General features: G+C 41.9%; 2 protein-coding genes across 4 annotated transcripts in view; one reads left to right on the plus strand and one right to left on the minus strand.

The window, feature by feature from the left end:
- Window positions 1–6283, plus strand: part of COG5 (component of oligomeric golgi complex 5) — a 301746-nt gene extending 295463 nt beyond the window's left edge. For both annotated transcript variants that reach the window (XM_084641140.1, XM_084641141.1), the window contains exon 22: window positions 5645–6283. In XM_084641140.1, coding sequence (XP_084497266.1) covers window positions 5645–5759 — 115 coding nt within the window. In that variant the 3' untranslated portion in view covers window positions 5760–6283. The remainder of the gene's footprint in view (window positions 1–5644) is intronic.
- A 326-nt stretch (window positions 6284–6609) lies between these two features.
- Window positions 6610–26024, minus strand: part of HBP1 (HMG-box transcription factor 1) — a 34171-nt gene continuing 14756 nt past the window's right edge. For both annotated transcript variants that reach the window (XM_084617769.1, XM_084617770.1), the window contains exons 7-11: window positions 20848–21004; window positions 20088–20232; window positions 15197–15523; window positions 9254–9395; window positions 6610–7716 (exon numbers count right to left, since the gene is read on the minus strand). In XM_084617769.1, coding sequence (XP_084473895.1) covers window positions 7699–7716; window positions 9254–9395; window positions 15197–15523; window positions 20088–20232; window positions 20848–21004 — 789 coding nt within the window. In that variant the 3' untranslated portion in view covers window positions 6610–7698. The remainder of the gene's footprint in view (window positions 7717–9253; window positions 9396–15196; window positions 15524–20087; window positions 20233–20847; window positions 21005–26024) is intronic.

Consider the following 26024-nt stretch of genomic DNA (forward strand, 5'->3'; position numbering starts at 1 on the left):
TTCCATTCAGGCCAGAGTCCAACAGAACAGAATCCAACCTTTCCTAGGGAGGTGGTGAATATGACACAGCTGCTTTTGTGATCCATCCTTTCTGCTAGCTCAGAGAAAATTCATGTACAACATCTATAGCACCTTACAAGTTTCCAAAGCACTGTTCAAACATTGATGAATTTAGCCTCTTGTTACAACTACAAATATGGAAATAGTTTGTCCCTATTTAGCAGATGGAGAGGCAAAGGTACTCAGGGCTAGAGCCACAAAAGGGACTTAAGTGTTGCAATACCTAATGCCTCATTAAAGAACATTGGGCCAGAGGAAAAAAAATGACACTGTAGGCAAGTGGTTAGCGCCCCCACCTGGGATGTGGGCGATTCAGGTTCAAGCCCTATTAGTTATACAAAATGGAAGAGCTTTAGCAGAAGAGATCCCACCTCAGAACACCAGGGATAAAACCTTTTTGGTATCTGTTAATTATGAAAACAGCTCCTTCAGTTTCTACCCCGCTGTTGTCTTGTTATGCTAAGAGGGTTAAACTCCATAATTTTTCAGCTCCCAGTTACGAACATTTCTTCCAAGGAAAATCAGTCAGGACAGGACAACGGTGATGTTTTTGGCTCTTATGAACATAGTGGTGATTCTATCTTGGTCTCCCTGAAATTTCCAAACTCCTTTCTCAGGAACTGGTGTTTCACTTTCAACCTTGCCTCAAGTTCATACTGTGTAAATAGCAGTGAATGCATTAGTGTATTTTCCATCACATCATACCACACAAGACAATTTCAGTGTTACACTGTATTACTGTAGTTGCTTATATGCTCACTGCTCATGCCAATTCAGGCACCCTGGTATTGCAAGTTGCTATGTGTTATACATATAACTCATATAATGATTCACATAACAATGCTTTTATATATACATTGATTTTCACATTCCATGTACATGCAAAGTTCTGACTCAACTCACATGTTCAACTCTTAGTGGAGAGCATCTCTGCAGAGTTTGATATCTACCTGGTTAGATTACATAAGAACGGCCAGACTGGGTCACACCAAAGGTCCATCTAGCCCCATATCCTGTCTTCTGACAGTGGCCAATGCCAGGTGCCCAGGGGGAATGAACAGAACAGGTAATCATAAAGTGATCCATCCCCTTTCGCCCATTCTCAGCTTCTGGCAAACAGAGGCTAGGGACACAATTCCGGCCCACGCTGGCTACTAGTCATTAATGGACCTATCCTCCGTGAACTTATCTAGTTCTTTTTTGAACCCAGTTATACTTTTGGCCTTCACAACATCCTCCGGCAAACAGTTCTACAAATTGACTGTGCGTTGTGTGAAGGAATACTTCCTTTTGTTTGTTTTAAACCTGCTGCCTATTAATTTCATTTGGTGACCCCTAGCTCTTGTGTTATGAGGAGGAGTAAATAACACTTCCTTATTTACTTTCTCTGTACCAATAGAATTTAAAGCTAGAAGGGCTTTAATATGATTATCTAGTCTGACCTTCTGCATAACCAGGTTGTAGAATTTCACCAAGCAATTCCTGCATCCAGTCCTTGACTTCTGATTAATTTAGAGCATCTCTTTTAGAAAGACATCCTCTTTTGATTGAAATACGTCAAAGGATGGAGAATCTACCACATCCCTGGATAATTTGTTCCAATGGTTAATTGCCTTCATCGTTTTATTTCTACCCTGAATGTGTCACTTCAGCTTCCAACTAATGGATCACATTATGCCTTTGCTCAGTTAAAGAGCCCTCTACTTTCAGAAATGTCAGTACTAGGGCCGTCAAGCGATTAAAAAAATTAATCGCACTTAATCAAATTAAAAAATTAATAGTGATTTATTGCATGATTAATCTTGCAGTTAAACAATAGAATACCATTTATTTAAATGTTTTTAATGTTTTCTATGTTTTCAAATATATTGATTTCAATTACAATGTAAAATACAAAGGGTAGTGCTCACTTTATATTTTGATTACAAATATTTGCACTGTGAAAAACAAAAGAAATAGTATTTTTCAATTCACCTAATTCAACTACTGTAGTGCAATCTCTTTATCATGAAAGTTGAACTTACAAATGTAGAATTATGTACAAAAAAAGCCACCTGCATTCAAAAATAAAACAATGTAAAACTTTAGAGCCTACAAGTCCACTCAGTCCTACTTCTTATTCAGCCAGTTGCTCAGACAAATAAGTTTGGTTGCAATTTGCTGGAGATAATGCTGCCCACTTCTTGTTATAATGTCACCTGAAAGTGAGAACAGGCGTTTGCATGACACTGTTGTAGCCGGCGTCGCAAGATATTTACATGCCAGATGTACTAACAAGTCATATGCCCTTGATGCTTCAACCACCATTCCAGGGAACATGCGTCCATGCTGAGGACGGGTCCTGCTCGATAACGATCCAAATCAATGAGGACCGATACATGTTCATTTTCTTCATCTGAGTCAGATGCCACCAGCAAGATGATTTTCTTTTTTGGTGGTTTGGGTTCTATAGTTTCCGCATCAGAGCGTTGCTCTTTTAAGACATCAGAAAGCATGCTCCACACCTCATTCCTCTCAGATTTTGGAAGGCACTTCAGATTCTTGAATCTTGGGTCGAGTGCTGTGGCTATCTTTAGAAATTTCACATTGGTATTGTCTTTGCATTTTATCAAATTTGCAGTGAAAGTGTTCTTAAAATGAACATGTGCTGGATCATCATCTGAGACTGCTATTACATGAAATATATGGCAGAATGCGGGTAAAACAGAGCAGGAGACATACAATTCTCCCCCTAGAGTTCAGTCACAAATTTAATTAAAGTTGGCCAATGATGGCCAACGACGCATGAAGCGGCATATGAATCTTTAGCGCATCTGGCACGTAAATAACTTGCAACACCAGTGCCATGCAAACGCCTGTTCTCACTTTCAGGTGACATTTTAAGTAAGAAGCAGGCAGCGTTATCTCCTGGAAATGTAAACAAACTTGTTTGTCTTAGTGATTGGCTGAACGAGAAGTAGGACTGAGTGGATTTGTAGGGCTCTAAAGTTTTACATTGTTTTGGTTTTGAGTGCAGTTATGTAACAAAAACCCTACATTTGTAAGTTGCATTTGCATGATAAAGAGATTGGTACTCCAGTACTTGTATGAGGTGAATTGAAAGATACTATTTCCTTTATCATTTTTACAGTGCAAATATTTGTAATAAAAAATAAAGTGAGCACTGTATCTGTACAGTTGTAATTGCAATCGATATATATAATAAATTTAAATTGGTATTCTATTGTTTAACAGTGTGATTAATTTTTAAAATTGCGATTAATTTTTTTGAGTTAATCGCGTGAGTTCCTACGATTAACTGACATCCCAGGTCAGTACTTATAGGATGTGAAGCCTTCTACGCCCTCAACATCATGATCAGCGACACTAAAAGTGGGCTGTGAAACCATTATAGCCCATTTTAGTCCTCAGTAGGATTTCCCTCGTGTTCAATACGATTCCTCTCCCTTTGAGCCTTTAGACAAGTTCCCTCTAAAATGGATCACCCTAAAGGATGCTATGAGTGTAGAGGAACTACGTTTCCCCATCCTCCTCAGAGCTTCTCTCCCTCCTCCCTGACAAATAGTAGTTCTATCTTCTAGACTTTATTACAAGTGAACAAGCAATTCCATTATCAGTGAGCCTATTTTTCTCTCAGCCTCTTGCCCTGCCCCAGCTGTTTCAGAATAGAAAGCTGTATTCCTTGGGTATTAAGTGCATTCTAAAAAATTTTTGTTATTCTAATTATTTGTTTTGAGGGATGCTAAAAAGAAAATACAGCTGCTAAGCCTGTCCTCCAAGAGATGAATAAAGGACGTTGTTGCCGAGTTTACCAACAGGCCAGCCTTCCTCATCCCCTGAGGCAGTTGTATTTCTTGGGCAATGAGGGCAAAGCCATTTGCTTCTGAAATAAGGCAGCCAAGCACTCATTCATAAAGCTTGACCTGCTGACTGCTCCACCTGTGTTTGGACAGAATTTTGCTAGTAGCACTATCAAGTCAAGTGTTCATGCTGTAACCAACTGGCCTGGAGTTTATTCCTACTAAATCAGAGAAAAGAAATGTGTAACAAGGGAAAATTATTTACTAGTAACTGTTTGTCATGTCCTCTTCCCTAATCCACCCTCTGAGGAAGGGGACTGCTAGTTATTTTTCTAAGTTTTTCTACCTTTTTGCTATGGTAAAGTCTAACGGAAAGGGAAGATCAGACTGGAGCTTAGAGGGAAATTCTCAACGTTATTGCTAGAGGATAGTTGGCAGTATTGTGCCATCTGTCTCTCTTGGGGAATAGAAAAGGAGGAGTCTGACAGTAAGCTGAATTACTGGTAAATTCTTAACTAAGTAGTGTTAATTTTCTTGTTTAACAGTAAAAATCCAAATCTATTTTATTTTAAAAACTAGGGGATGCCATTTCATAATAATAAACCGCCTTTGATAACTCAAGCACACAGGACCCAATTCTGTCATCAGAGATGCTCTAATTCAACCACATTATTGGGTGATAACTATGGCTTGTGTTAGTCAGGTCAGACTACATAAATCATAATGGTCTCTTCTGACCTTAATCTATACGCTTACCCTGGCAACATGCATGACTGCTGTATAAGAAGAATCCAGTAGAAATGCACACATACAGGTGAAAATGTGTTGTTCTGATCAGTAAGAGCAGTATTTCCCAAAAGGTGGAGCAGAGAGGAGCCACCTACAGCCCTCTCGATTTTTTTCTAGAGTCTTTCATGAAAAAGAAAAAGTTAACTGTTCTGGTTGTGAAAAACACATTCACTTCGTGCCTGCCTGAGTTGACAGATAGCTGGAGGCAATCACTGGGAGGCAGAAATGGCCACTAACTTTGAAAGGAGACAAAGTAGATCTTCATAAAATGGGTGTGGGAGGATGAGACTGTGAAGATACATAAATGAGAATGTCTACTATCACACAGTACTGGAGGATTGGTTGTGACTAATTTCCTGATTTTTGAGAGGGGAAGGGCTTAGTTTCCAACAGTTTGGGAAAACATTGCTTGAGCAAGAGAGCAGAGGAGATTGTTCAGTGTTTAGGCAGTCAAGTACCTTTTTTACTATGCTCTGTTCTAGCTTGCAAATCTACTCTGGATCCTGCTATCTAGCTCAGAGGTGGGCAAACCTTTTGCCCTGAGGGCCCCATTGGGATTCCAAAACTGTATGGAGGGCCAGTTAGGGAAGGCTGTGCCCTCCCCCCGTCCCGTCCCACCTGACTGCCCCCCTCAGAACCGGGAGCCCTGCCCCTTATCCAACCTCCCCGCCCCCTTACCGTGCTGCCTGGCCGGAGCCAGCCACGCCACTGCGCAGTCTAGAGCACTGGGGCAGGCTGGCAGCTCGAGCCCCAACGCCCAGAGTGCTGGCAGCATGGTGAGCTGAGGCTGCAGGGGAGAGGGGATGGCAGAGGAGGGGCTGGGGGCTAGCCTCTCCAGCTGGGAGTTCAAGGGCTGGGCAGGATGGTCCTATGGGGCATAGTTTGCCCACCTCTGGTCAAACTGCACAAATAATTGTTTTCTAATAGACTAATTAATCTAAGTTCTTTACAAGAAAAATGATCCTCTAATTTTTTTTTTTTTTTTTTAAACTTAGAGGTGCACTGGAAGCTTATGTTCAGTCGGTAAGAACTAGAGAAGGAAAGGAGTTCGCACCAGTCTATCCCATCATGGTTCAGCTGCTGAAGAAAGCAATGTCTACACTTCAGTAACACCATCCAACCCCCATGCTACTCAAATTCTATATTGTTAATTGGGCACTGACAGATGAATGCTAATAGGGTTAATATAAATAATTATTTTCAAAAGTGCTATTAGAAAAAGCCCTGTCTAATAAACGTTCTAACATCTTTTTGTACTCTGTATTCCTCAACTTTGTCTAAACAGTAGGACATGTTTTATCGTAATGGAATAATATAATTTCACACAAAATGATTCTCAGAGAATATTTGCCTAATATTTTCTAATATCCTTTCTGAATTTAAAAGTTAAACAAAAATTAGGACTTTCTCAAATGTTCTGTATGCTTCAGAAAATGAATTCTAATACCTACGCATTTAGCTACTTTCCTGTAAATATGGCACAAAAAAGAGCGTGATTAAATATTAGTGGTATGCAGAAAGGTAGCTTTTTTTATAATGTTAGAATGAAAGGGTCTAAACTTCAGTAGAGTTAGATCAGTTTATGTCTAACATTCCATGTAAAAAGCACTATTTATCACAAAAAACATTTTAATTTACAAAATAAAGTAGATTTGATTCTTTGCACCATCATTAGTGCTTTGAAGTTGACTCTGAATCTTTTTGCTACAAGTGTAATAAAGAGCATCTACTATCTTTTGATCTTGAATTCAATATTTAAAATTCAATAAGTGGCTTCCTTATTACAAAGCATCAAACATACTTACAAGATGTGTGCAGTAAAAATATTCTACACATTTGGTTCTTTATGAAACTACACAAGGCTTTATACAGATTTGCCGTCGTTAAAATGTGTATTTCTGCTCACCTGACTTAATGACTAGTCTTCTTTAGTTTATATATTAAAGAAACCACCACCAAGAAGTTTTACAAATTTATTTGAAATAATATACAAGAATATAGTGTGCAAAAATCTTAGGGGCAACATCCTGTAGACATGTCATGAACAATTAATTTACAGTTGTGATTCTTAAAAAAGAAACACACTGCGTGTTTAGTAACATGAAAAGCCATGATTGTAAAAGTTTACAGCAAAAGCAGCTGTAATTCTAATGTATCTGGTCTGATTTTAGACAGTTGGAGGAAAAAAGTAAAGTGCAAGTGTTGCACCTACGTAAGTGCAAAGTTTGCCCCCACCATAAACATATATTATGGCAAAATAAAATATAATCATAGAATATGTGGCAGAGGAGACAAAACACAAAGTTAGAAGTACAATGGTGACAATTATCATTTGCAATATTTTCTTGAGATAATGCAATGCTATTAATTCATTTCATCCTGACCCAAGCCATTATTTCCATTGGAAATAATAGCTCACAGTATTGTCAGCTGGTGCAAAAACATCACACCATGGATATAAATTTTACATGTGGCACCCCACTAGGCAACTCTCTTGCTACGGTACACTACACTGTCCACTTACCACAATCTGGTAGCTTGTTGGCATGGGGCAGACTGGGAGTTCACAGGTTGGTACTAATGCTTTTTGCCATTTCAGGAAATCCCAGCTCCCAGAATCATAATTATATGGCTTGTGCAATACATATTAATCAGCAATAGAAATCAATGTATAAACAGCTGTTACATATTTTAAAATTCCCCTTTTTGTACATTTAAAAAAAACACATTTATACACACCTCCTCTTCTTTTTCCTAATTTACTTAGCACCACAGGATATCCATTTTCAAGCCTATATTACCTGATAGACATATATGAAGTTTGGAAGAAAAATAAGGCAATTTGGTTTAAAATGTTGATAGTTTTAGGTTACTGAATGCTCTATTGTAAAAAGCAAATCCTCACTCATGTTAAATCATTTTCTGACTTGATAATGCCAGCATTTTGTGGTCTCACAAATTCACAACAAATGGTAAGACCTTGATCTTCATAAATCTCTCCATCAAGTGTCAGCCGTTTTGTAAATATAGTTAACAGTAAAATTCTGATTTAATGTTGTTGTGAGCCCTGTAAAAACAGTAACAAAAGAGAAACCACGTTAGCAATTACAAATCAAAGAGAAATACAGATGCAGAAGTAGTATGAGATGTGAAAAGGATTTATTTACAGAATGTAGAGAAGTACTTGCATTTGCTGATCAAGATGCATGCAAAAAACAACATGCTGACACTTGGGTAGTTGCAAAATGAGCTAACAATTAACTCTGTCCCTAGACTAAGAAGTGAAGCCAAATAGTTATTTGGAGAGTTTCTTGAACCAGCTTGTTTTGCTCTCTGAACCTCCAGCAAGGTGTAACAATTGACACAAATCACTAGCTACTGCTGCTTTGTCATGGGGGTAGTTCATCCTAGGTATTTCTATGTCTATCACCATTGTATCTACACACGCAAAAAGCATTAAAAGGGAAAATCTAAATACGTAGGGGTGTGTTCAAGTTCTCCCCCTTGCTGAGGCCAACCCAAGACTGACTGACAGTTCCATGCACACAATCCATTTACTTCAATTCAAATACGGAGGAGCAGCTGAGTTTAATTTGGTCCTCATGACCAGCACTATGTACACTGATCTCTCTTACCAGCCCAAGTCGAGAATGGCACAGGCGATCTCACATTGTGATTCCAAGACCGCATTATTGAGAAAAATACAGTTACTAAATAGGTTTCAGAGTAGCAGCCGTGTTAGTCTGTATTCGCAAAAAGAAAAGGACTTGTGGCACCTCAGAGACTAACCAATTTATCTGAGCATAAGCTTTCGTGAGCTACAGCTCACTGCATCGGATGCATGTAGCTCACAAAAGCTTATGCTCAAATAAATTGGTTAGTCTCTAAGGTGCCACAAGTACTCCTTTTCTAGTTACTAAATAGAGGTCTTTAGTTAAACCATAATGGATTACTGCAAGCTTTAACAGAATTACATGAAGTTCTGTTGCCTTATTACACAATTTCTGATTTTAATTCTGCTGTTGTAGATGCGAGAATGATAAATCGCATAGAAAGATACAAGTAGTCAGCCTGGTGATGCCATCTGGGATTTGGTGGTGCTTTGTGCAGCCCAGGGACTGAAGGCTCTAGGTACAGTAGTAAGTGGAGAAGCAACCATGCTCTTGCAGCATTTCTGGCTAAGCCCTAAAGCAACACCTGCATGTGCTCCTGAGAAAGCTGTCCCATTCACACTCAAAGTCGAAGTCCTTGCAGACTCCATACTCTTTGGAAAAAACTTCTCACTTTTCAGACAGTGGAATTCATGTGTTTTTTTTTAAAGGAGTAACATGAGAGTGGATGTCTTCCACCCAATACATAGTCAGTGTCATCAGCTTTGAAACAGGCCAATTGCCCTATGTCATCCAGTCAGAACAGGCTGTGACAGCAACTCTGCAACAGCAGGTTAAAGGCTATAGAGTAACAAAAGGAAAGTGCGGGCTAGTGCAACAAAGGAGAGCATGAGGTCTACTATACTATGTACTGCAGAAAAAGAAAAACATGGGATTGTGTGAACTTATTTGTAAACTATATAATGCAGTTGAGCACTGTTTGACAAAACATACTGAATTTGTTCGTTTCCGTTTCCAACAGTCAGGATTTAAACGTTTTTGTTCTTCAGCCAAAGCCTTGGCTTCTAGCGTGTACATCCGTCTTTCTTCATTTTTCATTTTCTTCCACCTGTCACCAAGTATCACACTTATGGCTCTGCAAAATAAATGTTTACAGAATGGTCAAGGCAGGAATTTCTTATAAATCCCACAACATTTCTTGTCTCTTGTAAAAGGCTGTCATCAGAAAGAAAGTGTTAGATGTGAAAGCACACAAGAACAACAATTTCCTCTTTGCAATGTGTGAGCATGTTTCTGACTGTCCTATGCCTCTTTGAATAGTCACAGGGAAGACCCCAGCTACTGTTAAAAAGAAGGGCATATTTTGACATTTAAAAGTAAGTTTGAACATCACGTACTGTAATGTAACAAAGTGGGAAAGTTAAGAGTCTGATTGGTCACCGTGCAGGCTATCACCCTTCATGTACAACCACACAATATTTACACCTCATTTACACCTCAATATTTATATCTTTCACCTCATTTTAGCACAGTGATTTTGCTATGACTGCAACCAAACAAAAGATTTTGTTTAATGAAAACTCTCTAGAATGGGCTTCCCTGTGGTAAATGGGCTGACCTTCTGGGTAGATGTGTTCAGAGTTCCCCACTATTAGCCTTTGGGTTGGCGGAGGGGTAGCTCAGACAGTTGGGCTCTTGACCAAGTTCTAGGACAGCAGTAAAGGACCATTTGTTATGACTTGCTCCTTGATTATTTCCTAAAGCTTAATGTGAAGGAAAAAAAAACCAACTTCTCTACCTTACACTTAATAGGCCCTATGCCTACTGGACAATATCTCCCTTCATTGTGCCATATTGCGTAACTGTCTCCAAAATGATGGTGATTAGATGTTAATATAAAATACAATTCACAGCCCCACCATTTTAATAAATCCTCTAAATTACAGAGTATGTTTTATTAGTGATTCATGAAAACACTGGATAAGTGATATTCCCCGTCAAATTATCAATGATACACACAGTATCAGTAAAAAAGCTCACAGGAATCTATGCAGTTTACAGACTCCCTAATAGAATCAGGTAAAGCACAGTAACATCAAGCCCTTCTGGGTAGTTTCACATATGTCTGTTCAGAGGTAATTCATTCTGCTCCACACCAACAAGGAGACAAACTAATTCTGAAAAGTTCTACCACAGCCAGAATCCTATGGGTTACACAGCACGCAGGGAGCAATATGGAAGCTCACTTTAGTCTCTACTAATCACTAAGCCTGTACCGTGAGATGCTCTGAGGACTCCTGAGACCAAAGGCTCACACATTAGTCTGCCTCTGGTAAATCCACACAGGTAGGTCAATTTGTGTCTTTCAGCGACAGGGTTCATATTTCTGAGTTAAGCTAGCATGGCTAGTTCTACAGGTACATGCACTAGTTTAGTTAAGAGGCATTTATGAAACATTCTGTCTCAAGAAATGGTCCAATTGCACCGGATGCTTCCCCTCTCAGACAGTTACCATTTAGTACTGGTACATCATCAAGTGCTATGGAGCGAGGACAGTGACTCAGCTAAGTGAAGCATCTGTTAAAGGGTGTCACCTTAAGCTACTGGGCTTCCAACAATAGATACTGAAGATCTATATTTTCCCCAATGTATGGGAAGCATGCTACACACGCTCACTTTAATTAGGGCAAATTGAGCTCGCTGAACCAGTTATTATACACGCCTCAGCCAGACAGAGTTCAAGGAACTAAACCACAGTTTAAAAAAAAAAGTTATTTCCTGTTTCAAATACTGCCCTCTCCTGCTGCTGAAGCTGGAAAATTGTTTTACAAATAGTGACCTTGTCATTAAATACAGGTCTAGCTATTAGCCAGTGGGAAAGGGGGTTCAGACCTTCCATTTACACTGCGAAGGCATGAAAATGTGCATAGGTGAGCAGCCTGACACTAGTCATTTTATTACACTGGATGAAATTGCTGCTTACGCATATTTAACAACCCAGGCATGGACTACTGAACATTAATATTCAACATTAGATGATTACATTACTTGCTTACAGCTTTGATCTAAGTATACTTGGTCCACCCTTAGCATTGTGGGGGGGGGAGGTGGGATAGCCTAGATGACCTCTGGGGGGTGGAGGGGGGCCTGCCACCTCTACATTTCTGATTCTAGTACTTTACCACATTTCTCTAAACCAAAGGTTACTGGTATAATGACTATCGTTTTGTCTCTGGCAGTTACAGGACAAGGAGTTATAAACTTGTTAAACCTTCCTAAATAGTTTTTCTAAATGTGTACGGGGCAGACCAAGACACTTGATACCTCCAAGACACGAAGCTGTGCATACAAGTATTGAAACTATATGGATTTGAGCTTCAGCAATCTGGTGTAAAAGTAAGAGCTTCATGTACAAGAAGAAATGGAGCATGGCTGTTCACCAACCAGTACCAATGAAATTGATGAAAAGTCTGGCTAGTTAAGTTCCACGACCTTTTAGGCCTCTTCTAAATTTCTTCTACTGACAGCACTAACTCAGGCAAAAACCTGTCCAGTTACACCCCTCACTAGACTGCCCTTCCCCACAACCTGTGTTCTTTCACTCATGGCTTTAGAGTGCCTCAGAAAGTATCTGCTGTCCTTTTGAAGTGCTAGTAAGGCATCTGATTATGTAACCAAACAGGTATGGTTACTTACAATGAATTAAGAGGAGGAAGAAATTATTACAGCTCAAAATTTGGGATCTAGCCCCTGTAAAGTCTGCACTAAACAAGCCATTAAATTTGCTTCTGCTACACATTTAAAGTTGTCTGAGCCTAGGTATCGGTTTCCATCAATTATACTAAAGATGTGGGGCTGTATTTCAGACGTGTTCCACTTTCAAAACTTACATGTCACTCAAAAATTACTTAAATATTTTTGCATACAGGATAAAGTCCACTTATGGATACATGGCAATGAACCCAGGACGGTTGTCAAGCTTACTGAGGTCTGAAACACAAAGCATCATCTTAAATCTGGTTTGGATCAGGAGCTTTCTGCTCAAGCCTTAGAATGAAATGGATGTTGACCTATATACATAGGTTTTCATAGTTCACTATTTTATTAGCCTGGGGCTAGAGGCACAAAGGGACTCAGGTGTCTAAGTGCCCCTTTGGGTGCCTACATTCCGAAGATCAGACACCATACATATTCACAAAACCCACGGCTCAGCTGCAGCCTAACCTTGTATGCACTAATCATATGTGGCACGTAAGTTTTTGCAGTAAAAGTTGGCTGTTTCTGCCTCTGAGCATGTGCACTGTTGCCTCACTTTAGGCAGCTAGACACCTACTTCCAGTTGATCCATGAACCAGTGGCTGATGCATGGTCCTTGGCCTAATGCAACTGTGGAGTGGGAGGCAGAGGAGCTCCCTCATAACTTTTAGCACAGCGGTTAGGGTACTGATCCGGGAAACCATATTTCAAATCCCCATCATCTGAGGGAGAGAAGGGATTTGAACAGGTATCTGCCACTTGTCAGATGAGTGACCTAACCCCTGGACTATGGGATATTTGGATGCTGGCCTCCCTCAATTTCTCCTGTTGAAGGTTTTCCATTGTTAGATTAACTAACTAAAGTGTCATTGTGCCAGAGAGCGCACACAAATGCGTAAGAATGACTCTCTAGCCTGTTGGTTAGAGCAACCACCCAAGATGTGGGAGACCCAGCTTTTAATCCTTCTGATCCCATGACTCTTTAATAACCCTGACCCCTGGTCTACAAGTTATGGGAGAGCTCCTCCCTGCTTCCCCTGTGACAGCCTTCAAAAAGAGCATAGGTGCCTAACTCCAATAAAGGCTTTGCAACTGAGACTTCCAAGCAGAGGGAGGCACTTCCCTCCAGCTTGAAGTCAGGCAGAAACACTTCTCTTTTATTGGCTATGTTGGGCAGGGAGCCAACTAGTGCACTGGCTTTTGTGAATCCTATTTAAGGCAGCTAGCTTCCTCCATTCATTCTATAGAAAGCCTCAGCACCTAACTCAAGCTTTGTGAATCTCACTGATTTTCTAAGTGCCTAAAAATTAGATGCTGAGACACTGAGTATCCCAGTGCCTAACCTTGAGGAATCTAACCTTTGATGGGCTGGATACACTGTGTTCCCCTTCCCCACCCCCAAAAACATAACCCAGGTGGGAATGCCAGTTCATGTATGCTCTTTAATATGTGTAAGCAAAACGAACAAAAACAAAAATGGTATAGCTGTTATTGCAATGGAAGGTCAGAACCTGAGTTTACAAATTAATTATTTGATTATGCTGTAATTAAACATACACCATCCACTGTAAAATTTTCTTAGCAATTTGGTAAGTTGTATACAATTGAATAAATATGATTGCCTCTGTATATCCAAATTTGTGAATACTCCACTAGTATGCCTAAAAGGCTGTTTTGCTGGTCACAAGTTTGTAGAATCGATAAACGTAAAGCTAGTGACTGATGCAACACTATGTTTTTTGGTTTTATTTTTTTAAGACAAAAGCATGTATGTGTTCCCATGCACGTCATTTCCTACTAAGGCCCTAACTGTTTCATTCCAGAATGTCAGTTACTTGTTAATCTTCAGTTATTTTTCTCAGCCTAAATCTACAAACGGAAATATTAAAACTTCCTTGGAATTCACCCAACTGCAGCTCCAGCTTGCTCCATTTGAAAATCAGTATTTGAAATGAAATTGTATTATATGTTTTTCTAATTGGCTGCTTTGATTTCTCAGTGATAGTTTTAGTGAATCTGAAGACACACACATTTGCAAAGATGCACCACTGAAGTGACTCCATACCCATTATAGAACTCTATGATACGGTGGAGCAGAGGGATTTAAGGGTTGGGTTATTCGTGCTGCAGGGTTTAATTTCTTAACTCTGGGTGAACGCCTTCCCACCATCGTCTTGTACATAAGCTGACAGCCAATTATTCTTCTCAATTTACATTTCTGTAGTTCTGTTACTTTTAGTTTTTGTAGGTTTAGTACTGTAATTTATAAGAAATTATTCTATTCTCATATAGAGGCAAAAGATTTCTTTTCAGAACTTATATATAAAAACACTCAAACATTTTATAAATAATATACACAAACATACCTATGTATGTATATAGATATAAAAACATATTTGTATCTAATATGTACAAACATTTATATATAATAGATATCTTTGTCTAAACATTATATATAAACTGTTTGTATGTATACATATATAAAAATAAAATTTACACACACATCAACACATAGACCCATTTAACCCTTCTTGCCAGGGATAGCTACCTATTACTCACCACTGGTAACTAGGTAACTGGATTTTTCAAGCTTTGTTGTGCAAGCAAAAGAATGACATAGGAACAGTTAAAACATTATTGCTTGGAATACAACACCACTTAGAAACCCTAATCAAGGATCAGGGCCCCATTGTTCTAGGTGAAGTATAGACAGAGGCAAAAAGACAAACACTCCTTGCCCCAAAGAGCTTACAATCTTATGTCAAGACACAATCAGAGGTTGGGAGGCAAGATATAAAAATTTCCTTTCCCTGCTGTAACACAGGAAACACAGTATTTCTTTCCCTGAATGAATCTTACCAAAACGTACGAATATGTGTGCACTGCACACACACAAACATTGCTCAAATGCTTCTGAGGGCAGGATAAGGTCTACATAAAGCTACAATAAGAGTAAGTAGATATTAAACCAGTTTCTCCCCTGACACTGGTTGTCAAGTTCACTGAGGTCTGAAGCCTCTGCTTAAGTTTGGCCTTCTGTGAGCAGTGTTGTTTCTTAGAACAATACATACACATTTTATTTCACTTGCAAAACTTAATTTGTTATAAGTTTAAAAATGGGACTTGCAAACTTTGCTAGATCAATTATATGGTCAAAACTAAGAAGTTGAGTACCGTTACCTGTTATCTTTCCCTGGATACATCTGAGTATATTCGACTCTGTACTTTTTGGCAAAAAGCATGAAGGCATTCATTGGTCTTTTGCATTTGTTAGGAGAAGTGGCACTCATAGTACTTGCAGTCCCTGAGCTGTGGCTTTTGCCAGCTTTACTACACAAAGAACTGGAGGAAAGCTGTGATGATCCATCAGGCACACAGTTTTTACTGCATTCTGATCTCTCAAAGTCTTGACTGCCCGATCCTCCACAAGATAAAGAAGCGCGACGCTGACGAGCCATGCTGCTTAATACATAAACCGCAGAAGAATCCATTGGTGTAAAATCATAACTAGAATGAAAAGATACATCACTTGATTAGAAAGTAAATCAATTAGAATGAAATTTACATGTCCTACTTTTTAAATCTATGTTGATTCCTGAACAATCCCTAATTAATTGTTCTACTGTTCATTTTTAGAGTTCTTGTGCTTCACCCAAAACATACATACATCCAGCTATAACGTACTTAGTCTGGACTTGGTACAGAGATTAGTCAACAACTTTGGTAGACGCACCACAATGTGGTGGTGGGATGCAACTGTCCAAGATCTGCTGTTGTTTACTACTGACTCTCCCCTTGTATGCCGGTTGTAGTTCTGGTCTCATTTCACCTCCTTTTGGAATAACATTCTTTCATTTCTGCTTTGGACCTTAGTCCACCTTCTGCTTTTGTCTCTGTTACAGCTCAAGGCAGGTGATTGAACTCAAGGCTTGGTGTGTGATGGTTGCTGGTAGTGATAATTCATTTGAGGACCCTGACTAAATAGCACTTGGGAAAGTACAACCACTTCTTCACCCATAAAGTGATTCAGAACGCCAGAGAGGAAAAGTGGAGTCCAGAGGGCATCTGAGCCCCACCAGTGAGAGCCAATCCTGCAGAAACCAACAGGCCACCAAAGCTCACCAGACAGTAATTAGGGCCACGTCTGCTCTGGCAGTGTATGTGGGGACCAGCATCTTCCACCCTGACTTTAGTGGCTCCTTCTGCCAGAGGCTGTCAGGAGACTCAGGCAAAGATCACTGCATCAGGTCACCTTTTCAAGGTTTCATTTACAACTATGGCATCTAGAAACAATTGTTTTTAAATGACAGCTTAGATTCCTACATCATATACATGCCTTAATCAAATCCCAATAAGAAAGAACTAAGCTGAGGAGGCCAGTGGAACCCAGCAGAGATAAACATATTTTGAACATCTATTCTACACAATTTACTGTGAGTGGCATCTGATTCTGGTGTCTCAAGTTGGAAGCGGTCAGAATTTGGTTTGTGGACAAAATCTGGGAGAGTACTTTTTTCCTTCACTTTGAGCCCTAACTAAGCCCATCAGTAGCTGTGTGACGCTTTAGTATAGTATTTAAGATATATACATACATTTGTTTAATATATATTATGGAAGAGTCAGTAGTGACTTCATAGTTAAGGTTGTGTTGAAAATTGCACTTAAAGAAGGACTAAAGTCTATGTAAACATGTTACACATTTACATTTTTATTATACACAATATGCTTCAGTATATTTAATATTATGAAAAACAGCATCTCCATAAACCTTCCAGAAAAAGCCTGTAGTGCGTTTATAATTTTTTATATTAACAGCAAATATAAAACCACACTACTCACAGAGACTACCATGATAAACAATGTCTTCACAAACAACCGCTTTAGGCACACTTTTGTATTTAAATAGCAATTTTCATTGAAAAATTAACAGAGATACAATACATGATTTAATTCAATTGATACAGTACATGCTTTAATTCAGAGATGATAATCTTCCACCCTCCAGTGGCAGAAGTGTGAGAATTCCACCATTAGAGAGGAGGTGGGTGAGGTAATATCTTTTATTGGACCAACTTTTGTGAGTGAGTGGAGCTTACACAGAGCTCTTCTTCAGGTCTCGGAAAGTTACTCAGAGTGTCACTGCTAAGTACAAGGTGGAGAAGATTGTTTAGCATAAGTAGTTAACACATTTCAAGGGACCATTCAAGGTGAGTGGCCTGTTAACACCCTCAGTCACAGGGAGGAAAGGAAGAGTGGGAGGGAAGCAGCTGGGGAAGGTTGTTAGTGAGTTACAGGTTGTTGTAATAAGCCATAAATCCAGTGTCCTGGTTCAGTCCATGATTTTTATATGTCTAGCGAAGTTATGGATTTAAGCTCCCAGGCTTGTCTTTTGAAAGTGTTGTGCGTGTTTCTTTTGAGGATGAGGAATGAGAGGCCATATATAAAGTGATCACTGTGAAAAAAGTGTTCACCCAGAGGCGATATGGTCAGGGACGACAGGTTTGTAGAAATTTTGGTGGTGCCCAGAACCCGCACCCCCAAACTCAGTCCCTCACCTGCCTATGGCTCTGGGAGTTTGGGTGGGGAGAGGAGGTCTAGGGTGCAGGCCCTGGGCTGAGGCAACGGATTGGGGTGCAGGAAGGGTGCAGGTTCTGGGAGGGAGTTTGCGTGCAGAAGGGGTGAGAGGTTGGGCTTTGGGAGGGAGTTTGGAGTGCAGGCTCTGGGCTGGGGCAGGAGGGAGTGAGGGGTGCAGGCTCTAAGAGGGAGTTTGGGGACAGGAGGGGATGCGGAGAGCTGGGGTGCAGGCTCTGGGAGGGAGTTTGGGGGAAGTGGGTAGGCTCTGGGCTTGGGTGGGGGTGCAGGCTCTGGGAAGGAGTTTGGAGGTGGGGGGGTGTGGGAAAGGGGTTGGGGTGCAGGCTCTGGGAGGGAGTGGGGTGGTGGTGGTGCGGTGCTGGGGCTCCTAGACAGGGTGGGCTGGGGGCCTCCGCACGCTGCTACCATCAGGCTCTGCCCCCGCAGCTTCCCGTTGACCACAGGGGCACTTGGAGCAGGAGCAGCGCGCGTAGACACAGACCCACCCTGCCCATGGAGCAAGCGGGGGGGAGCACCCAGGGGCAGAAGGCGGGACCGAGGGAGACACCCGGCTTCAAACATTGCTGGAGGTGGGCCAGGAATATTCCTGGTGTCCAGACACTACGGGCCCATAGAACTCGCTGCCTATGGATGTGCTGTTTTTGTCTTTTATCCTTTTCCTATGTGAGTTAATTCAAGAGAGTGTAGTGACTGTTTGCTTTCACCCACATAGTTACTATTGGGGCATTTAGGGTGTTAACTACTTACGCGAAACGATCTGTTCCACCTTGTATTTAGCAGTGACGCTCCGAGTGCCTTTCCCAGGCCTGAAGAAGAGCTCCATGTAAGCGCGACTCTCTCACTAATAGAAGTTGGTCCAATAAAAGATATCACCTCAACCACCTTTCTCTCTAATATCCTGGGACCAACATGGCTACAACAACACTGCATAATTCCACCATGTTTCAGGACACCCTTAACTGCTTACACTATATTCAAGTGCTAATGCCTGTAGTTGGTCATAGCTGGGGAAAACATAAATGGCTAAAATACAGTGTTCCTATGCTCTTAAAAAAGGAAAAAAGGTACCATTCAATTATCACTCTAAAATACCAACTTGTACCACAAAACTGACTTAAAAATGTGCATAATCCATAAACCCCAGTCGTTTTATTTTTAAAACCGAATTGGACATTTCCATCACCTGCTTGTACTTCCTGTCTGAGATACAGGCTGGAAGTGCTGTTCTGAACAGAAGATCAAAGTAGCATCAGATACCCTGTGACTTGCTTGTCTACAGAGGGGATTTCTTCTTTCCCTTTAGTGCTCTGGGATGGAGCATAGTCATTGTCCAAAATCTGCTTGGAAGAGTAAAGAACTGCAAAAGGGGGAAGAGGGTATGGTAAGCTGCTGACAGCCTAGCTTGCCAGCTCAAAGAGGGACAGAGAAATGTGAAAAGAAGCTCTCTGTCTCCCAATGATCCTGCTCCTTCCCTATTTCCAACTGGGGCCTGGAGTGTGGGGTTTTTTTTTTTTTTGTTTTTTTTTAAACTTTCTCTGTACTGTTGCCAGCAGCTGTTGCCTCATGATCTCTTCACTGCTTTACTCCTTCTGCCCAAAGAACTAGACAGGGCCTGATAAGTGTCCAGACAGGGGACAGGCAGTTTTTTATTTTTCCTTCATCCCCAAGAATGCTGATGCCCTTTCAGTAGCAGTTTTAGTCCAAAAAAATGGAACAGAAAACTTTAATATTTCCAATAGAAACTGAAAGTTCAAAGTGATCACTGGACCATAATCTGCCGCTGGAAGGGAAGCTGCTGGGGTAATGGGGATAAAGATGGGGTCCAAATCAGCTAGGGAATTTAGGAAGAAAGTAGTATGGGAAAAATCAGTTTGATCAAAACTATTTTCTCTCTTCCTTCTCTCTGAACTGTATCAAAAAGGAATGACAAACTGCAAAATCCTCAAAAATCTGATTAGACAACATTTAAAATGGAGGAACCATATTCCAGGAGCAATGAAGCCATGTCATAGTGGTTGGTTCTTTGGTTACTGGGGAACTGCTCGGATGGCTAAAGACAGTGGACTGTATATGACACATATGTCAACAGCCAACGAATGCACCCTGTAATGCCAAATATTAGGTTATACAGCCCATCCTACTCCCCCACCCAATGTGGGACTGTTCCATACAGTATATTTTCTAGTGCTTTATCTGGTCCAGTTTGAAATGTCCTAAGTAATGGGACCGTCACCACTTTTTTTTGTGAGACTATGCCACAGACTAACAGATTTGACCATCAGAAAGGTTTTCTGACATTTTGCCTGAAGTCTTACTCTCCTATTTATACCCTCTTGTACCATCATAAATAATTCCTCTCCCTCCTGGGAGAACATAATTCACATACTGGTAGATTTGCATGCCCACAAGGTTAATGCAACTTTTCTTCTGCATAAAAATGTCACAGAAAAGCAATGAAGCCATTTTATCCAGAAGTTACCTTTTAAACGTATCAAAAACACCTGAATCATCAAAGTTAATGGCATCGGGGTGTCCTGGAGGTAGACACAGATCTCCAATATGCATTTCACAGCATGGAATGCCATGCTGAACCACAGTCAAGCTTGGATAGAAAGACGACCAACCTGCAGGATTAAGAATTAAAATTAGACGAACAGCCTAGTGAGCTCTAGCTCTGATGTCTTAGCAGAGATCAATCACTGCCAATCCCACCTGGCAGAGAGCACAAAAGAAAAACTGGGTTTCCCAAAACTGAATTTGAAATATTAGTTCAGATAAAGTTTTGATTTACTTTCTTCCCAAGAGCAGAATCAGAAACTTCTGCTTGTGTAATTACTGATGTAATATAGTTATTTTTACCTCATTTACAAGCTTTTTATCCTAGCAAAAAAAGAAACAGAAAACCAAACCAAGTAACCATTTTACCAACTTTAAGTGTCACATTTAGATATAGGAAGCGTCAGTAGCCTCCTTTATTTGCTCTCTCTCTCTCTTTTTGTCTTTTCTGTGCTATCATATTTGCTAAACCTTTCAAGAAAGGACAACGCATACAACATTTCTACAAACTTTATTGTTTAAATTCCAATGTTTCTTTCAAGCAGATTTAGATAATGTGACTGGGGAATATGGCTGCTTTCAACTACTGTGGGAGATAGTTATGAGATATACAGATACTTTCGTAGAAGAGTTTATTACATAACTCCTGAGAGTTTTTCTGTACACATACAATATTTTCCTACCTTTATTTTTAACATAAAATGGGTGATCCAATCTGCACTCTACGGTGAGTAAGCCATCTTCCACTGTACCAGGATCAAATGTCAACTTCAATACTGACTCACCAAATGAAATACTTTCTTCGTGAGATATCAACTTCAAACCATCAGAACCATAGTCCTAGAAACACACACATGCTTCAGATTTTTCAGAAAAATCTAATACTGTGGATACTGCAAACATATCTTTTTCTGGCACACTGAAAAATAACAGCATTCAAAGGGTTAAAAGAACCCCACAAGCTAATAAGAGACCATGCAACACTCAGAACACATCTAGAGGTACTCTGTTCAGTTGTTTTACGTTCAGGTTCTCAGACACTATAGTGATGAGCACTGGTCAGATTCAATATGCACCCTTTACAAGAAATGGTTACCTACTGCAACTGTGCTACTTCGAGATGTGATGCAGACATGTATTCTACTTATGTGTGTGCAAGCACAGTGCACCAGAGCCAGGGAATTTTGCCTAGTAGTACCCGCTGGGGGTGGGGGGTACTTACACCTCGTGCTCATAGCTCCTCCCCTGGCTGTATGACATGGTACTACTACCTTGACCACCTTCAGTTCCTTCACACTGAACACCACGACCAGACTCCATTGCAGAGGGGACAAAAGGTGGCTTGTGGAATACACATCTGCATCACATCTGGGAGAACCACAGGTACACTAAGTAACATTTTCTTCTTTTTTGAGTAGATGCAGATGTGTATTCCACTTGGGTGATTCAAAAGAGTACCCATCCCAGGAGGTGGGGCTCGGAGTCTATTTAAACAAGAATTGCAGGACTGCCCTACCAAAACTTGCATCTACTCTGGAAGATGTGATAATGGCATCACAGTTCATAAATGTGCAAATGGATGACCATGGAGGAGTCCTGCAAATGTCCAATATTGAGATGTCACCAAGGAACGCTACCGATATTGCTTGCGCTCTCGCAGAATGAGCTCTCAGTCACCGAGGATACACAGCCGAAGATATTTCATATGCAGTCTTGATACAGGATGTTACCCATTTAGAGATAATCTGTGAAGGGACCATTTGACCCTTCATATGATCTGGAACAGCTACCAAACACTGCACTTCCTCCTCACTAAGCCAGAAATCAGCCACACCATGAGATGCAGGGAGCTGAGTAGGGGACGTAAGGTGCGAACAGGTTGAGATGGAGAAGAAAGGGTATGGGAGGTTGAATTGACATCATGAGCAAGTCAGAGAACCAACACTGCCTTGGACATGCTGGGGTAATGAGAATTAGCTTGGCCTAGTCCTCTTTCATCTTGACGACGACCTGTGGGATGACTGGGATTGGGGGAAAAGTGTACAGGAGCCGACTATCAGCTGAGATGGAAAGCGTCGGACAGAGGAGCCTGGACTAAGGCCTCCTGAAGAGCAGAACAGGTGACATTTCCTGTTGTCCCTCATAGCAAACAGCTCGATTGTCAGAATGCCCCACACTGCAAAGATGACGTGGAGGATACTTGTCTTCAGGCACTACTTATGACTCAAGTAAAAATTCCTGCTGAGATGGTCTGCAAGATGATTCTGAAAACTGGGCAAGTGGTTGGCTATCGGAGCAATACTCTCCTCAATGCAGAGCTGCCACAATCTGACTTCCTCTTGGCAGAGCATCCTGGAGTTTGCACCTCCTTGTCTGTTCACATAATACATCGTGGTATTGTCAGTAAGTATGTGACCCATGAGCCCCGATACAGTCCAGAAAAGTGTGACATGCATTGTAGATGGGCTGAAGCTCCAGCATGCCGATATAGGGTGAGGACTCCTGCTCCAACCATAGACCTTAAACTTTCAGGACCCCAGATGTACTCCCCAACCTATCAGGGAGGCATTGGTGACAACAGACCTGGCTGGTAAGGGCCAGACAAAGGGAATGCCCCGACAAACGTTCTCCAGAAGTGTCCACCACTGCAAGGAGTCCAGAAGTGAAGAGTCAGATAGTCAACTGTCCTGAGCCACATCTGAAGGGGGTGAAGATGCAACTTTGCAACCTGGGCCACCTGCATCTAAGAGGATACGTGGCCCAAAAGCTTCACACACAACCAAACTCTCCTGGAAGGCTGAAAATGCAGACTAAGGTGATGAATTGCCTGAATGCAGTCATAGAGCAAAAATACTCTCAAGGTGTTTAGGATGAGACCCAGTTGGTAGAGCGAGTGCAGTGTAGTGCTGACATGAGAAAGATCTTCCTCTCTGCCCCTCACTAACCAGTCATACAGATATGGGAAGATGTGGATTCCTTTCCTCCGGAGGGACACAGTCGCCATGACCAGGCATTTAGTAAAAACCTGAGGAGCAAAAGAGAGGCCAACGGGAAATGGTGCTTAGCTGAAACGAATCAAAAGAATTTTCTGCGGCTTGGCAAAATCATAATCGTGAAGGTCCGGAGCAGCAAACCAGTCGTTCTGAGACAGCACAGGGAGGATAATCGATTAAGTTCCAAACAGTCACACTATGTATCGGACATATTTTTTGAAGCTCCAAAGATCGAGACAGGGTCTTACCTCTCCCTTGGATTTGGGTACCAGAAAGTACTGGGAATAGAAAACCTTGGTTCTGGAGGAAGCTCCTCCATCGTTCCCAAAGCCAGAAGAGAGTGAATCTGCTTGAGGAGCAGTATCTCATGAGAGGGGTCCCTGAAGGGGGACCAGGGGATATGGGGGGGGGGATGGAAAGGCACTGGATGGCATAGCCTGATTTGATGGTGCTTAAGACCCACTTGTCAATGATGACCGAGCCCCAGGCATTTTGAAAGCAAGCTAGCTTGTCCCCAAATGGAGGGGACGGGGAGAAGGGAGCAACAACTGGAACACTGCTCCTGACTAAAGAGTGAAAGTTGGCACTTGGGGGGACAGAACGGGGGGGACAGGGTAAGGCATGTCAACTGGCCAAACCCCAGACCTGAATGCCTCCTTCTCTGGGACCTATGCTCCTTTCTAGGGAAGCAAAAGGCTGCCCAAATGTGTACTACAGATGATACTTTTGCTGCTGCTGCCACCCATCATAGTGGTGCCTCTGCACCGCCGGGATATACACCCCCAAGGATGGTAGAGTAGTCCTAGAGTCTTTGAATAAGTGCAGAATATTGACTGTCAAAGGGCAAATCCTCTATGGTCTGTTGCACATTGGGAGCAATGCCCAAATTCTGCAGCCAGGATGTCCTTCTCATGGTCACTGCTGAGGCTATCACACTGGTCGAAGTATCCGCAACGTCAAGCACAGACTCCAATGAAGTCTTAGCCACCAGGAAGCCTTCGGTAATAAAAACCCAAAATTCTTCCCTTGAGGGTTTAGGCAGTTGGTCTGCAAACTTAAGACCCAGAAACCCAGTTCAAAAGTCCTATTTGGACAGCAATATGCATTTGCAAGGAAAAGGAGGTTAAGTCTTCCTACCCATCAGGTCCATCCATTTAAATGTCCTCATCCTTGGGAGTGGACTTAAATCCGCATTCCTGGACTCTATTCACTATGGTTACAACTAGGAAATTTGGGACCCTATGCGAGAACAAAACCTGAAATCCCTGCACTGGAACGAAGTAGCGTTTCTCCATGTGCTTCATAGAAGGTACTGAAGCCAGCATGCTCCAGAGCATAAGTTCTCAAACTGGGTGGTGCACCACCCTGGGGAGCACAGAATGTATTCTAGGGGGGCATGAGAAGCTTGGAGGGGGGGGGAGGAGGAATCTTACTGCGCACATTTTACCCACAGCAATGAAAAACAAATGAAGCTTATTCCTCCAGACATATCAGGGCTTCAGACGGCACTGTGCATTTTGACGGATTTCTGTTAAGCTTGCATAGCATTATACAAAGTTATTGCTATCTGCACATTAACTGATTTGCTACAACGCAGTGTACACATTTAATTGTAAGCATGCGGTTTTGCTTTTGCTCTTATTACAATGGATCACTGGCTCATTCATGCAACAGAAAGAAAAAAAAACTCAAGTGAAAAACAAAGCCCAAACTGGTTCAAGTGAAGCACCGCCACCACCACCTATATTGATATACGTACTTGTGGGGGTGAGAGGGGCGTAAACTACTACGGACACAAAAAAGTGGAGCACAATCAAGTAAGTATGACAACCACTGCTCCACAGAACCCCAGCAGGCTCTAGGAGTACATCATAACAGGAAGGGCAACTCTCCAAGGAGCAGATAGCAGCAGAACATTCAACAACTTATGGGTATTCTCCTGCAGCGACTCTTGCTTCAATATGCGGGGAAGCAGCCAAATGCCGCAAAGGTCCTGGTATGCCTTGAAATCCTCTGGTACCAAAGGAGAGGAAGAGCCAGGAACCGTGGAATTAACCAGGAATGAAGATGAAACGACTAACTGCCAGAGCTGGATCCTGATCCAGAACAGTCAGACCTGAATGGGACGACTCTAGAGGCTCTGGAAGGGGAAGGTTCACTGGTGCCTGGGCCTGTGGAAGATCAACAGCGATCTCGCCTTACAGTTAGATGAGGAGGTGGACCTCTGCAACCAAGGAGCATCCCACAGATTCTAGGGACACCACTGGTATGAACAGGAGGCCAGTAGGTGAACAGGCCACTAGTATGACCACTGGTGGCCAGTAGGTGCCAGGCCAGGGGCCCCATCCTGACCACAGGATGCATACCAATCCTGGTAACCACAGCACTCCATCCCCAATGCTGGTAAGGTAATGAAAAGAAGGAAGAAACTGACCTGGACCCCAAGGAATCCCGGGCTTCTGGAGATAAGTGCAGCCAGCTCAGAAGGGGTGAGCTATTTGTCTGACTCATTTATAGCCCAGCATGAAGAGGGAACTGATGCTGATGGTGGAAATGTTACAGCCAGCACCAAATATGCCTCCATTGTTCCCTGAGCTGGAAGCGATGGTTGGCCACAGAGTTGGCAGAAGTACCACGGTGACTGATGGTGCCAAAGCGGAGGACGGTGAGTGCAGCACCAACAGCAGGGGAGCTGAAGGAGTTCCCTGATGCCTAGCCTGGCACCAGCCCCACTTCCACTGACTGGGAAAGGGGAACACTGGGGTGCGGTGCTGATGGACCCAATGGGGCTATAAACAATGCAAGCCCTGGCAAAGGCCTGAAGCAAGGGCAAGCTAAGGACAGAAAAGCAGAGGAGCCACCTGATA

The sequence above is a fragment of the Lepidochelys olivacea genome (assembly GCF_965140295.1).
Source record: "Lepidochelys olivacea isolate rLepOli2 genome assembly, chromosome: 1".
Lineage (NCBI taxonomy): Eukaryota > Metazoa > Chordata > Testudines > Cheloniidae > Lepidochelys > Lepidochelys olivacea.